Source organism: Apis cerana, linkage group LG11, assembly GCF_029169275.1.
Source record: "Apis cerana isolate GH-2021 linkage group LG11, AcerK_1.0, whole genome shotgun sequence".
Lineage (NCBI taxonomy): Eukaryota > Metazoa > Arthropoda > Insecta > Hymenoptera > Apidae > Apis > Apis cerana.
This window is the reverse complement of record NC_083862.1, coordinates 12,046,639-12,062,705: the sequence shown is the minus strand read 5'-3', so window position 1 is coordinate 12,062,705 and position 16,067 is coordinate 12,046,639. Positions and strand designations below refer to the sequence as shown.

The 16,067-nt window shown below is 27.2% G+C and overlaps 3 protein-coding genes across 15 annotated transcripts; 1 reads left to right on the top strand and 2 right to left on the bottom strand.

Annotated features, from left to right (window-relative positions):
* Positions 1-422: 422 nt before the first annotated feature.
* On the bottom strand, positions 423-8,153 carry LOC107995122 (transcription elongation factor SPT6). Of its 3 annotated transcripts, none has more exons than XM_028665381.2 (11): positions 7,824-8,153; positions 7,661-7,748; positions 7,060-7,247; positions 6,868-6,987; positions 6,637-6,788; positions 6,301-6,547; positions 3,188-6,222; positions 2,579-3,095; positions 2,260-2,500; positions 1,772-2,153; positions 423-1,671 (listed from the first exon to the last, which is right to left on the bottom strand). In XM_028665381.2, the coding sequence occupies exons 1-11, from the start codon at positions 7,860-7,862 to the stop codon at positions 1,473-1,475; spliced, it is 5,208 nt and encodes a 1,735-aa protein (XP_028521182.2). In that variant the 5' UTR covers positions 7,863-8,153; the 3' UTR covers positions 423-1,472. The 3 variants fall into 3 exon arrangements, with proteins under 3 accessions (XP_028521182.2, XP_061937886.1, XP_016907909.2); XM_062081902.1 differs by having other exon boundaries at positions 423-1,674; positions 7,060-7,244; positions 7,824-8,152; XM_017052420.3 differs by having other exon boundaries at positions 423-1,674; positions 7,824-8,151.
* A 25-nt stretch (positions 8,154-8,178) lies between these two features.
* On the top strand, positions 8,179-11,516 carry LOC107995124 (phosphatidylserine synthase). 7 transcript variants are annotated; one of them, XM_017052426.3, is made up of 6 exons: positions 8,190-8,394; positions 8,493-8,923; positions 8,997-9,821; positions 9,939-10,161; positions 10,291-10,366; positions 10,678-11,516. In XM_017052426.3, the coding sequence occupies exons 2-6, from the start codon at positions 8,670-8,672 to the stop codon at positions 10,731-10,733; spliced, it is 1,434 nt and encodes a 477-aa protein (XP_016907915.1). In that variant the 5' UTR covers positions 8,190-8,394; positions 8,493-8,669; the 3' UTR covers positions 10,734-11,516. The 7 variants fall into 7 exon arrangements, with proteins under 7 accessions (XP_016907914.1, XP_016907915.1, XP_016907920.1 ...); XM_017052425.3 differs by having other exon boundaries at positions 8,179-8,923; XM_017052431.3 differs by having other exon boundaries at positions 8,190-8,923; positions 10,295-10,366; positions 10,681-11,516.
* On the bottom strand, positions 10,687-16,006 carry LOC107995123 (membrane metallo-endopeptidase-like 1). 5 transcript variants are annotated; one of them, XM_017052424.3, is made up of 16 exons: positions 15,710-15,836; positions 15,552-15,618; positions 14,679-15,495; positions 14,376-14,480; positions 14,183-14,288; positions 13,885-14,080; positions 13,649-13,798; positions 13,476-13,568; positions 13,196-13,381; positions 12,627-12,758; positions 12,368-12,550; positions 12,149-12,255; positions 11,891-12,078; positions 11,595-11,752; positions 11,325-11,474; positions 10,687-11,221 (listed from the first exon to the last, which is right to left on the bottom strand). In XM_017052424.3, exons 3-16 carry the CDS (start codon positions 15,427-15,429, stop codon positions 11,012-11,014), a joined length of 2,715 nt encoding a protein of 904 aa, XP_016907913.2. In that variant the 5' UTR covers positions 15,430-15,495; positions 15,552-15,618; positions 15,710-15,836; the 3' UTR covers positions 10,687-11,011. The 5 variants fall into 5 exon arrangements, with proteins under 5 accessions (XP_016907913.2, XP_061937925.1, XP_061937926.1 ...); XM_062081941.1 differs by having other exon boundaries at positions 15,558-15,618; XM_062081942.1 differs by having other exon boundaries at positions 14,679-15,248; positions 15,710-15,831.
* Positions 16,007-16,067: the final 61 nt, after the last annotated feature.

Below are 16,067 nucleotides of genomic sequence, written 5' to 3'. Positions count from 1 at the left end.
TTTGTAATAATTCAATAATGTCCAATGATAATGAGTTCATTTACGAATTTAAAATATAAAATGAATTTTTTACATACATTTTATATTAAATTAAAAATATTGCAAAATTTATTAATTTTTATAAAAATAATTCATATTAAATGTATATTAAATATAATATTAGAAAAATATAAATTTATAAACATACATGTGTCCATATTTTCGACCGAGATACGATCACACAGTTTAAAAAAAAATCATTCTGGATGAATCATATGTCTACATCTCTAGCAACGTATGTATTAATGTGTAGGATGTTGTGACCGTTGTGCGACCATAAGAACGTAAAAATTCGTTCCAAATATGGTGGAGTTGTTATAACTGGTTTCGATAATTTTACAAGAAAACGCAATATATTCGTTAAGACTTTAACTAAACAATATTTTCCACTTATTATTTAAAAATGTAAAATTTTATTAATTTAATAAAGATCTAAGATCAACAATCAACTTAAATTGTTAAAATTATTTAATAAATTATCAAAAAATCATTGTATAAAATATTTAGCAAAATATTCAACTATATAATATCTAGATATATAATATTTTGTGTTATTATATTTTTTTTGAATATATTGCACATTGCATTTTTTTCATTTGATCAAATCAAATATATATTATATTGGTAAAACAATAAAAATGAAAAAATATTAAAATTGAATGAATATAATATCTATAAATAAAATTGTAATTTATAAATTGTGATTAAAAAAAAAGACATTTTATTTAGTACATCTTTAATGTTACTAATGTTCATAATAAAATATATGTCAAAATTGAATATACTAGCTAATACATTAATATCAAATCGATTTTATTATACAAATAAAATTTATGTATATTATGTATATTTCTTGATTAGGGCAGTATCTGAATAATATAATTTATAGAACTAAATGATATATTGAGCAAATATATATTATTTAGAATTGATTATTTGAAAATTTCATTGAGGTAGAATATTTTAAACTTTATATATACGTAAAAAAAGAAAAAAAAGAGAGAGAGAGAGAGAAAGAACTAAATATTGCAATAAAATATAATGTTTACTAGACGGAAGTATAAAATTGACATTAAATTGATTCTATTCAATTTCAATTATAACAAAAATTGGCGCAAGATCTCGTCCATAATATCATCTAAGTGACATTATGATAAAGAAATATATTCATTATATTATAGTCGCAAAAAGATTAAATATCTTTTGATCACGATTGTAAAATTCGTAATAAATCTAGAAAAAAATTCTAGAAAAAAATGTATAATTTATACATATAATAAATACGTATTTAACATTATAGAAAATGTTTTAGATTAATTAGAAAATACGAACATATACATTTGTTTTAACTTACTCTTGTTTTTTTGTTAATAAAGTAGAGTATAATTTCAGGTAACCAATTGTCCTAGCTACATATAAAATATATTATTGCCTCAACTTTCATCATATAAAGGAGTACCATCTCCACTTAGAGACATACTCCGAGGACTAGAATTTGTAAATGGAGTTCCTCTAGGAGATTTGTAAGACGGAGTACGAACAGATGGTGTTCTATTGCGTGGAGTTGCCCTCTCATTTTGAATTTCTTGATTTCGTGGTGTTTTCCTTGTAGATTCGTCATATTTTGGAGTACTACTATTAAAATTAGAAAAATAATATTTTATTAATATTTAAATATCTAAATATTTATTTTGAATATTTAATTTGAATAATTAAAAATAATTATACTTACAATTCTTTGGAAGTAGATTGCTTTGATCGAGCCCATGCTTCCGCGGCTTTTGACCAATTTGTTGCATTAGAAGAGTTAGAAGCAGATCTGTGTGATCTTGTAGTTCTATGTGAATTTGCCGGAGGAATTGGTTGTAAAAATGGTCCTTGAGCATGACTGGGTGTTTGTGGATGATGTGGTGTATGGTATGGAGTCATAAACGGAGTTTGGCCGGAAGGTGTATATGGTGTACTTCCATAAACACCATAATTACTGATACTAGCAGCACCTGGAGTATATGGTGGATAATGATGTGGAGTATGATTTGCTACTTTTGAGAGAGAATGTAGCATATGATGTGGCATATTTTGTGCTACTCTCTGTATTGTATCTGGATTCACTCCTGAAAAAATATAAAATAATATAATAATATAATAATATAAAAATAATTTCAATATAACAAAAATTATCATAATGATTTAATATTTTAATAATATCATAAAATTTACCATTTACTCCAGGAGTAGTACCATTATATGGTGTTCTAGAAGTCATAGCTCCATGTGGAGTACCAGGTGTACTTTGACCTGGTATAGGATCTCTAAAATGTTCCTTAAACCAACGGAATAAATCGCTTAATCTACTAAACATTTGACCTCTAAATCGAAATCCATCAGGCGACACGGTGATATATTCATGACGACAACGAGTTCGTGGTAAATACGAAAGTAAAAATTTTCCAGGATAGTTCTAAAATATAAAAATAAGAAATTTAAAGAATGAAGAAATTTAATTGAGAATATTAATAAATATTAAATATTTTCATACTTTAGCGGCAGATACAATATATGGTATTCCACCAGGATTTTGCTTTTTTTGTTCCTTTAAAATTTCTTCTGCTTTATCTTTAATCCCCTCTATATTTGATTTATAATACTTAAAATCTATTAATTCCGAAACGTAGGCAGACATTGGATTAATGTGTCTTGCAATAATTTCATCTAAATCTTCAAATTCTTCATTGCCAATCCATAAACTGCGACCCAAAGAGAATGTATTTTCTTTTCCTTCTTCTCTTATATCGATATGTTGATAAATATTGTCTGTAACTTTCCATGTTACAGTCAAATGATCAGCTCCTTTACTACTAGGTCGTATTATTGCTTCTCCTTGTTTCATAGTTTGCATTAATTTTTCAACTTCTGCAAAACCAATATTATAAAAATTGGGATGAATTATAACTCTTTTTACATAAGTTTGTCTTTGTTGCACTTTCTTAGTATCTTCTTCAGTTTTTATATCTTTGTCTTCTGCTTCTGTATCATAATAAACATCTCGCTGTGGTCTAAAAATAACAGTATAAATAAAATATTACTTATAGAAATTATGAAAATTTATAAGTAAAATATAATTATTTATTAAAACATTCATGATTACCTCCATTCATGATTTTTATCAACAAGATCGCTGGTTTTGCTAGTGCATTCAACGCTAAATCGTTCTACTTCGATTTTTATTATACGACAATGAATTACTTGTCCAACACATACTCTTTCTTCTGGATTAGCGACATGTTTGTCAGATAAATTTTTTACATGAATATAACCAGATATTCCATTATCTAATCTTAAACGAATTCCAGTTGCTTTTCCTGGACATGCACCAGCATCAAAATGATTCCATACCTCAGACAATTCTGGAAAATCATTTTTTAAACAAAATGGACATTGCCACAATCCAGTTTCATCATTTCGAACAGGATTTGCTTGATCTAATTGTTCTCCTTGTGGTTTTCTATGACTTATACCAACAACTGTAGCCAAAACTAATTTACCAACATAAAAAGTTTCTGGAGTTTCTTTAGTCAAAATATCGAATAATTTTTCAGTATTTGGAGATTGATAAGATATACGAAGATCTTTGTATCTACAATTAAGTTCAGCTCTTATATCATAAAGAGTAATGCACTTATTTCCAAAACCCTGTCTTTCAAGTTCTTCTGCAAATGCATCCAGGTCTAAATCTTTTAATCTTTCTGGTGATTCAAGAATTTCTTCTAAAGCTCCAGCGGGATTTGCATCTTCATCATCATATTCTAAAGCATCTACTGCCATTTTTCTAGCCCATTCATATGTCTCAGGATGTACACGCGAACCATCTAGAACTTCTACATATGCCTCTGTGCTGTCCCCTAAACTATTTGTATCAATTTTAATAAAACCAGCACAGTTGACAAATACTTTAGGTCCCATATGACATGCTGTTATAAGTTGTGTTCTATTTTCTAATCTTTGATTAGTTTGCTTTAAAATCTTAATTAGAGCTTGTCCTTTTCTGGGTCCTAAACCACATACAAATTGTACTAAATTTGCTGTATAAGGCTGTTGAACTGCTCTATTTAAATCTACTCCCACTTCATTTATACGATTTATAAATTCTAAATATAAATTTTCTATAAGATCCTCTTTAGAAAGTTGATCTTGCAAAGAATGATATTTAAGGCACAGAATTTCTTCATCAATTGTACATAATTGAGAGAACTCTAACAAAGGATCTTGTATTCTTCTTGCTAAAGATATAGCTTGTCTTAATAGTTCTGGGTAATCTCTAAATTCAGATATACTTCTATTACTATTTGCATAAACTTTAGCAAGTTCATTATCACATATTTCCACTTTAATTGAAGGATATTGTTCTTCCTCTATAAGATTAGATATACATTCTTTTATATCAGCTACTATCATTAACGCTTCTCTAGTTTCACCACTTACTATCACAACATGTGGTTTTTTTGTAGCAATAAAATTTTTAATTGCTAATAAATCAGCTTCTTTTAATACTTTTTCATTATCCCTAAAACTATTTTTACGTTTTAATATATGTGGTAATCTTAAATAATCAGTACATTCTCCATCTGGAGAAATTATACAAGTAAAAGCAGCTTGAGATGGATCAGGCACATAAGCTACACCCATCACACGAATTCCTTTACTAGTATTCCATTCTTCATCATCTTCCTCAGGAAATTCACAAGTATATGGAGCAATTTTTATCCAATTGTACATTTTGCGGCAACAAGCTTTCATAACGCATTCTTTTGCCTCTACTAAAAGATTAGATCGCAATTCTTTTTTCAATTGCGGTATTATAATACGATTTAAAGCTATTTCAACACTACCAGTTCTTAATGTATTCCAATCCTGTACACTTTTACTAAATTCATCTCTATAATATAGCTGCTTTATTTCATCAATATAATTATTGCTAGTATTTCCTTCTATTATATCACTAAAAGAAAGTGTAACTAATTTATCTTCTTCTGCTATAATTAGTTTTAAAAATTGATCACCAACAAGATCTCGTACAGGCTTATTTTTAACATATTTTAATCCATAAATGGCATGAGCCTCATCTATCTCTTTTATTCCTTTTTTAGTTGGTTTTATAGATAATTTTGCTCTCTCCATATACATTTCTCTAACACATTTGCGTACTAATGGTTCATGCGCTAATTGAATTGCAACCATTAATTGTGCAGCTTTAAGTACTTCTTCATTCGTGTTAAAAATTGCTGAACAAAAATCATTTGCTACTATTGCAGGTTCTGTTGGATCTTGATCTACTTCATGGCGTTGATAATTATCTCGAAGATTTTCAGCAAAATGTTCTGGAGAGAGACCAAATCTTTTAGCCAATCCATCTAAGCCAGCCTTTTTACAAATATAATAAGGACCTTTCCTAATTGGCTTTTTTAATGATTCGTCTATTTCTTCTTCTTCATCATCTACATCTGCAATTTCTTCAGGAAAATCTTCTCCATTTTCTTCAGCTTCTTCGATTTGTTTTTTTCTTTTTTCTAATTTAGCTTTTTTTTGCGCTTCTTTTTCTTTTTTGCGTACATCTTCTTGCATAACTGATACATCCTCATTATAATATAACATAAAATGTCGATAAACATCATTCAGTTCTTCAAAAGTCTGGATATTTTTAAGTCGTTCAATATCATCATCTTTAATAATTCGTATGTTATCAGATAATGGAGCATCTGGATTTTTCATAATCTCATCTAATTGAAAATTTCTCATTTTTTCAAACAATTTCAATAAATTTTCCTTTCTTTGTTTAAGTTGACACCATTTCATATCAAACTTATAAATTTTCCACAAATCATTAATATTTAACTCTGGTAAAACATATTCTTTTCTATAAAATGATATAAATGGAACTTCAAAGTTTTGATTACGCATGAAATCTAAAGCTTTTTTAATTTTGTTGACTGTCTGAGGACCTTTTCTAGCTCTTTCTTTAGCTTCTTCATTAAGATGAGCATCTTGTATTGAAATTGTCGGTTGACAAAATGCCTGTTTGTATATCCATTCTGCTTCAAGATCTAATTCATCCGAACCTTCTATAGTTGATGTAATAGGAACAGCGCGAAGTTGCATGCGTTCAGGAATGTCTGTTGTACGAATCTAAAGTACATATATTAATATAGTTCAAATATTATTTATAAATATTGATGATAAATTAGTGTTATTTTTAATAATTACCTCATTATCTATATCAGTAAAATGACCACGTATAAGTTCACTAGGTTCATATACCTCAAAGATACTTTTTTTTGTACTCTTTTTTTTAAGATGTTGTTTTGACCGTCTTGGTCGATCTTCTATCTCATCATGAATATAATCATCTTCTTCTTCATCTTCTTCATCTTCAAACTCATCTTCTCCATATTTTCCAAATTCATCATAATCAAAATCTATACCAAAAATATCTTGAGCTTCTTGTAATGCACTGTAATAAATATATAAATAATTAATATATATTATATCATAACATGTTATGTTCTATATTATTATATTTATAATGCAAAAAATTCTTACGCATCAGAAAAAATAGGTTTTTTTTTCTTTCTTTTCTCAGCTATAGGTATTCCATCACCATCCACAATGAAATCATCCTCATCTTCACTTTCTTCCTCGTCAAATCCTTCCACTTCACCTCTGTGACTAACTTCACTTCTTTCTTCATCTTCCTATAAGAATAATAAATGATTATTTAATTTCTTTTACAATATATTATTAAATCACATATAAATCTTATTTTAAAATTACTTCTCCAGAGCCTTGAAATAATTCATTTGCAATGGCATCTCTTTCATCATCTACTTCTCTTTCTTCTTCTCCTTCTGATTCTTCATCTTGTATTCTTCGCAAACGTTTAAAACGACGTTTCTAAAAAAATAAAATCATATTAAAAAATTGTGAAATTATATGAAATATTTTTTTTTTTGCAATTATATATACCCTTTCAACTTTAACTCCTAAATTTTCTTCAAGTAGATCATAATCTTCATCTTCTAAACGATCATCAAAATCTTCATCATCACTTTTTTTACGTTTTCTAGAATAATCAGATCCATCGCTATCTTCTCCATCATTATCATCTTCAATTGGATTATCATCAATAAGCCCTGGAACTTCTCCTTCGTCTTCTATTCATATTAAAGATAAGTAAAATTTAAACAAAAATTTTAAATTTAAAATGATAAATATTTAATATATTAATAATATTATGAATATCTGATCTTCGATCGAGTTAGACAGAATTTTGAAAGTACATAAATAATTTCAAATTGTATTTCAAATTTTGAAATTACTTTATATGCCAGAAAAGTTTTGGAATCCCGCCCAAAATAAAAAAAAATTTTCAATTCGAATTCGAACTATAATTTCGAACATCCGTATATCCCGTACATACATTTTGAATATTAATATTGTATAAATTGCTATAGTTTTTTAAATATCGTTTTTTCTAGAACTTTCAAACAGATATTTTAGAAAATATAACATATTTAAATATATTTAATTAGAGATAGTATATAAATGCATTTTTTATACTAATTACCTTCATCGTCATCTTCATCATCACTATCTTGCATAGCTTTTAATTTTTTAAGTTTTTTTCTTTCGTTAACATCGAGTTCCTCCTCTTCCTACAATATCATATAATCGAAACGTTATTAGGTTATGTAAAATCAAATATCGTTATTTTATATTTTATTACTCACCTCACTTTCTTCTGCTTCAGCATCTAAATAATCTGCCATTTTTTAATAAAAATATGAAACTTTTTGAATGAAAAGTAATATATAAAAAAATTATTAATAAAACAAAATAACAGACGGAACAACTCCACTTTGCAACAAGAACCAATTTAAGGTTGCCGAAGAATTTTCTACACTAATTTATATACGTGACGTCACTGAAGTAAGACAAAGTACTACTTATTGCCGAACAATATTGCTACGTTAATATCAGTGAAGTATGGAATAGAAGGAAACCATTAAAATTGGTGGGAGAACGCGTTGCTTGGCAACAAGACGCTACGATGAAACGCCATCTTGATGATACGATATACCATAGTAGTAGTACAAAATGGAGTAGGGGAATGGGAAGATAGTGTCGCATCATTGCATTTTGTTGCTAAGCAACGCATCTTCTACTTCTTCCAACTAGTTTTTCATATATATTGCTCCATATCTCGATGACGTCACATGTAGATTGCCATAGAGAGTTCTAAACGGCAAACTTAATCGTGATATCTATAATTATACAACTGTTTAATATCTCTATATAAAGGTTCGTTCTCAAAAGAATACTTTCGTGTCCAATCAGCTGATATATAAACAAAATTGGTTAAATTTATTCTTTTTTATTTAATTTTAATCATATAACAGGAAGTAAATTGATTTTCGTAGTATTTTTCTGTTTGATTCATTATTTGTATGTGCTCAAGTGGTTCAAAGTCCTTCAATAGCATGATGATGCACATAGAAATGAAAAAGGAAAACATGGCGAAACAACGTGTGAAATGATTACAATATAAATTTAAAACGAATAATTATTTGATCGGAATGACAACTAACGAAGAATCCGTAGATGACAATCTCTTAGAGAGATTCATCAAAAGTGACGAAAATAAGGTTGTGAATTGTCGAAGTAGTATAGACAATATTGAAGGGCACAAATTACGACATGGAACGGACAGTTTTCCAAATATTAATGAAAGACCGGTTGATGATATTTCCATCGAATTTTTTTATAAACCGCATAGCATTACACTTCTCCTCATTTCAATCGGTGCTGTAATATATTCCGCATTCACTAGGTAATTAAATATTTAAATTTTTTTTGTTATATAATTTTAAACTTTTTCTGTAAATATCGTTAATTCAATGCAGGAATACTACTAATGTTGAGGACAATATTTGGGCTGGAATATTATGTATCATATTTTTCTTTCTGATTATATCTATACTTACATTTCCAAATGGACCATTTACGAGACCTCATCCTGTTGTATGGAAACTTGTATTTGGTTGTAGTGTATTATATCTAATGGGTCTATTATTTATGCTATTTCAAGATTATGAAACAGTTAGAAAAATCTTTGTTTGGATAGATCCTAGTTTGGCATCGTTTCATATTGATATGGATAAAGAATATGGTGTTAATTGTTCAGAAATTACAATTGAGAAAATATGGAACCATTTAGATGTTTTTGCATTAGCTCACTTCTTAGGATGGACTTTTAAAGCAATTCTTATCCGTCATCTTGGTATTCTTTGGGCTATTAGTATTATGTGGGAAGTAACAGAAATAGCATTTGCTCATTTATTACCAAATTTTGTGGAATGTTGGTGGGATGCTTTTATACTTGATGTTGTTGTCTGTAATGGTTTGGGTATTTGGGTTGGATTAAAAATTTGCTCTCTCTTAGAAATGAGAGAATATAAATGGGTAAGCATTCTTGACATTGAGAGCACTACTGGAAAATTAAAAAGAGCAATGCTACAATTTACTCCTGGTAGTTGGACTGCTGTTAGATGGTTGGATCCAACATGTACATATATGAGATTCGTTGCTCTGTGTCAGTTGGTTATATTCTGGCAAGTTTCAGAGCTTAATACATTTTTTTTGAAACATGTGTATGAATTTCCACCCTCTCATCCATTTGTTGTGGCAAGATTGGTATTAATTGGAGTAATAGTTGCACCTTCTGTTAGGTATGCAAAATAAGATAAATTTATATTAAATATGTATAACAATATATTGCAAATATATTGTAGCAATTATAATAATTTCTTAAATACAAATAGCATAATATTTTAACATAATTATAGGCAATACTACATGTATGTAACAGATCCAACATGTAGTAGAGTAGGGACTCAATGTTGGGTTTATGGTGCAATTATGGTTACAGAAGCATTACTATGTATAAGGCATGGTGCTGCATTATTTGAACGTACTCAAGCATTAAATATTCTTCTATGGCTACTTTGCCAGTCTCTAGTCTCAGTTCTTTGTGTTTATGGCTGTGTTTTATGGCATCGGTACTTTGAGGTATGTGTTTATTTCTTTAAAATGAAACTGGAAATTATTCATTTTGTAACTAACTGTATGGTTATGTTTTTTTTTTTATTATTTTTATGTCTTCTTCTAATGCCTTTTGCATGGCTCTCATCTTTTCAGACAGAAAAGAAAGCTACTTCAAAACAATGTATTACTCAACTAGACAACAGTCATCTGGATGTAACCCTTAGCAGTGGTATGTGTTGATATTTATTATATTTTTTTGAGATGACAATGATTAAGCCGATAGTGCACTGGGCTATTGATTTATAATTAACTAAATACTAAATATAAAACAAGAGTGCTACATTTACAATCTATTACATAACTGACATGAATAATATAAAACTAAATAAATTGTGTTATGAATGCTTTCCTACTACTATTGAAAAATATGAATTATGTGTATTTATTATAAAAATATATAAATATTTTATCATACAGCTCAGTTCATCATTGGTAAATTGAATACTAATACATATTTTTAGGAATTAATCTGTATTCTAGGAGACATGGTTCATTCTACAAAATCTATGGATTTATTGGAAAAGAAACAATTATAAACAATTATGAGCGAGGAATATTCAACTAAAGGGTGAATTATTTATATTGTTAAATTTTCTAGTCACATTATTTCATCGTACAATAGAAGTTTTGGATGTAATGGATTTAATGAATACATGAGTTTGTCTGGTTTTTGAATATTGCGCTCGTTTGCGCGTGAATGTTATGAAAAAAATGTTCCTGAGAATAAATGAAAAGCGTTGTTACCACTTAACTCACGTTTTCTTATAAAAAAATATTTGTTATATTATTTACGCATTTTAATTGCGTAGTTACATTATTCTGCTGTGTCGCATAAATATGGAAATACTTTGCATTCAATATATGGAATATTTGGCATTATTCGTGAACCTTGCGGACAATTCCAAGCTTTGCCGAGAAGCATATTATTTAATGCGGAGACAAAAATACGAATCCGATTTGGTAACTGTTCATTTTCATACAATGATATATACGATGACGTAAGTGGTGACTTCGTACAGTACATCTATAAAAATTGTCTATGAAAGTTCTTACTTACAATAATTGTCATAATGTTTGTAATTTTATTTAAAATATCAATGCCATAAATTTTACTGTAACGAAAGTACCTGAGCATAGGTGAGATAGAATAACTGATTGAAATCAAGTTCTAACCATGGAAGATAATCTTTTTTAGATCTCAATCGAGCCAAAGTATCGTAGGCTAATCTTAGTCCCGTTATCTCGGACAGACGTTCATTTAGAGTCAATTGCGAAATCTAAAACATTTTTGAATAAAAAAGATTTATTGTTTATAAAAACGTACTTGATTAAATATTTTATTTTAAAATAATATTTTTACAACGCAACGATTTTATAAAAAAAATGTATCAATTTACCTTATAACTCACGTTTTGTCCAGTAAATGATAATATCATACTCATATAATTTTGATCATTTCGGTGATAGTTAATATATTCATTAAAATTATATCTAGATTTATCATCGTTTAACAAACTGTTCTTGGCATCGCGAGTTCCATTCCAATAATAAATACCTAATAATATATAAATATGTATATCATTGAACATTTGGACGATAAGATATTTTTGAATTTTCTTAATAATAAATCTATTGTTATAATTCTGGAACGTTAAACATTATAATAATATAAAATTACATATTATTAATATACCATTTGCATCAAAGTGATGAGCAATTTGGTGTGCAATTATGTTACCAATTGTTGCCATTTTTATGTAATCAAATGAAAATTCGTTATAATTCATGGACCAGTCGATTATACCAAATGGTATCACAATGAGATTTAATCCATAAATCACGATTCCTTTAGATTGGTACGGTTTTGCATATTGTGTCCATCTACATTAATTCATATAGTTTAACAATGTAAAGATATTTTCTATATCTATTTCTAATTATAAAAACTTACATTTGTTCAAGATCTCCTGGATTTGTAAAAACTTGTCCATAGATTAATTTTCGATATCTTTGCATTAAAATTATTGAATTTTCTAAATAATTATTCGATAAATTTACCTAAAATTGGATTTATCATTAAATATTATTCAATAAAAACAATTTAATTAACAATATTTAAATTTTTTTTTATTAATATCATATTTTTAAAAACGAAATTGATTTTTTATACCTTGTTTGCTTGATATCTTATATAAATTGATTTATTATTATTAAAATAAGAAATGTCGGGTAGAACAATTTTAAGATTATTTAGTTTTGTTATTAATGCGACACGATCTTTTTGTGTAAGCCATTTTTTGTTTTTAATATTTAATTTTAGAGTCTCCTTAAGTTTCTCAAATATACTATGTATCTATTAAATTTTATATAAAGATTAGTTATCTAATGATTATCTTCATTATTAATCATTATATGAAACGAGTCCTTACAGTTTCATTTATGTAAATAAGTTCATCTTTCGAAAACGAAGAAATATATAAGTTCGAAGCTTCCGGGATTAAAACATTAGTTGCTACGCGAAGGCAGTATTTTTTAACATCTACATGTTTTGATAAAACTAACTAAAAGAAAAAAATAAAAAATTTAATTGAAGAAAGAAAATTGAAACATTAATCAGAAAAAATAAATAAAAGTTTTTATAGTCTGATGCGAAATATTTCTTCCAATAGCAAAAAATTTGCACTTCAGTCAAAATATTATTAAATTATTAAAATCGTTATTGCTATGATGGAATAATATCTAGTAATAATAATAATATAATATAAAATAATAATATAATCATGAGATGTTTTATATGATTTTTAATTTTTTTCTTTATTAATCTCTATTTTATTATATTAGTTTATTAAATAACAAATTTAAAAATAACAATGTCCAATCTGATAAAATATTCAGAAATACGAAAAAAAATTATACTAGTTTTAATAATTTAATAATTTTGATATATAATTCAAATTGGTTGAAATATTTCGCATTGATCTGTAAAAAACTTATATACCTCGTGATAAAGATTGCGTGCATACAATGCTAATAATGCATTGTATAATGTCATCGGATCTGTTTTTTCAAATTCTTCCAAAATTTTCAATCCCTTAGCTAGTTCATTGTAAAAGTAAACTTGTACTTTTACTTTTTCTTGAACACGTTGCTTCGTTAAAAAGTAAATTAACTGTGTCCAATTTATCTGTAAAAAAAATATATATTATAGAGAATATCGATTTAAAAGTGGATTAGCTTAAGCTTAAGTATCTAATAAGATCAAATTCTTTCTTCCTTACTACTTTAAAATTGTTCTGCAATTCCTCGATAGTGATACGGGTATAATTTTTCATAAGATATGCCTCGCGAATCTTATCTTGGGAAGGAAAATTCTGAAACAAATGGAAACTATATTCTATACGAACAAAATTCATTTACATTCAATGAAAATAAACTTTTAACTTGATCTCACCGCGAAAAATCCTTTTACTATTTTAAAATCGATATTGATGTATGTACTACTTATAAATTGAGAGATATTGTACGAATTGTTCAATTCATTGAATATTCCAAATGTTGTAAGAGTTTCCGAGATGGATTTAATAAATTCTGTCGTATTTTTCTAAAACAACATAAATGAGAAGAACATTTGTTATAAGTTTCTATCGATAGAAAATATTTTTTTTATACATATACATATTTGTATACTTTGCATGTTTTATATTCCCTATATAATTTTCCTAAATCCACCGTTTCTTTTTCTCTTTCCAATTGATCTGCATAACAAGGATCATTAGTTTCCTCTATTTCGAATGGATTGCTATATGTCGTTGGACCTATTTTAAGAGTGAATTGTTTCGGTGAATATTCGTCGAGATCTGGGACGATATCGAACAATAAAGCGCTATAGAAATAAAAATACGAATAAAATATATATATTATATGTATATATTACGTAAATGCGACGTGCGATATTTTTGTACGGTCGTTTTCATTTCTTATTTACCTGTTGTGTAATAATAACGTAGCGAATAGAAAAGTAAAGTTTGTATGCTTTTCAGCCAAATCTTTTGTAGTATAAAATTTTCCTACCTTATCTAATAGTTTTCTTGCTGTAAAAAAGAAAAAAATTATATTTATTATATATTAAATATTGTATTCGAAATTAGAAATTAATTAAACTTATAATTTTCATTTACCTAGCTTTATCCTTTCTGTTTGATTAATTTTTTCGTATTGCATGCAACTGTCGTAATATTTGGTAAAAAGAGATACATTTTCCACATTTTCCTTCTTCATTTGTCCTGATTAAAATATTGAAAAATATATTTATAAAAAAAATTATCTCTTTCTATCATTTATTAATTTGATATGATTTTTTAAAATAAAATATTACATTTTTTGTAATGTTATTACAAATAAAAGAAATGAAAAATATAGGAGAAAAGCCAATTTTAATATTTTCTATGTAAAAAGATGTTTTTTTATAATAAAATACACACTTAAGATACGTTGATAAGATATATCTTCTAAATTGAATTCTACAGTTTGAGGATTGATCTCGAAACCACCGCAAGCATATTCATAAAAATCTTCGCATGGATCAATCGTGTGATTCATATAAAATAATATCTTGCTGGCCAAATTTTTGCATTCACCCGAAATACATGTTTGATTATTAAACGATGAATCAGTTGTAGAATCAATTGTATCTGTATTAATAGTTGTATAATCATCAATATTATTTTTTACTGTAGTTGATATTGTAGAAGAAGAAACTATATATTCAGAAATATTTGTTATATTTCTTTCATCTTCATTAGAAGAAACTTCTTCCATAAGAGCATTCGTATCTGTAGAAGTTGTTTTTATCATATCTGTCGTTTTTTGATATTTTTCTGTAATCGGAGTTGATGTACTATTTTCCGTAAAATTAAAAATAAATGTCGAAAAGTTATATAATGATGTATCCATTGTAATTATTGATAGATCTATATTTTTTTCATTCTCGCTAGAAGAAATCTCTTCCATAGGAATATTTGTATTTGCAGAAATTGTTTTTTGATTTTCTTCTGTAATCAGAGTTGTAATAATTGATAGATCTTTCGTACTAGTTTCAAGATTTATAAGTTCATCAAATTTAGTATCATCATCATCATCATCATTATCATTATTATTATTCTGATTTGTAACATTTTCTACATTAAATATTTCAACATTCGTTTCTCTTTCTTTTGTAATCATTTCATCCATCACAGAAATTGTAACTGATTCTATCGAGCTGGTTATTCTTTTAGTTTGATGTTCACGATGATAATGCTATATCGATATAATTATTATTATTATTTATTTATTTCTTTATATTAAAAACTTACCTGCACTGTTTCTGTATATTCATCTTCTTGTTCAAAATGATCGAAGTGGTATGTTTTCCATGGAAAACTGACAAGTATTAGGATAATACAAAGAAATAAAAATATTAACAACGCTAAAACGCAACTTCTATAAGATTGATCTTGTTGAGCTGCTTTACCTTCCTCAGCATTAGTAATTTGATAAGATGCTCGTTGAGCCATATTTTAACATATAATTTAATTTAACGTGCAGTAATATTTAGATGGAATATCACCTTTCACTAATGCATAAGAATACTGTTTTTTTTTTTTCTATTAAATCAAACTCGAAATGTTAATAGAAGGAAGAAGGTGGTGATTATGAAACCACTTCCTTTCAATTGCTATCTTGAAATATATTTTAACATCCGTAAGATATGGTACTTGGTACTGTATGTTTTTACTAATTTGTTGGAAAGAAAATTAAATATTATAATATCAATATTAAAGATATGATAAAAAAAAAATTGAGCAGAATGAAATACACATATTGACATA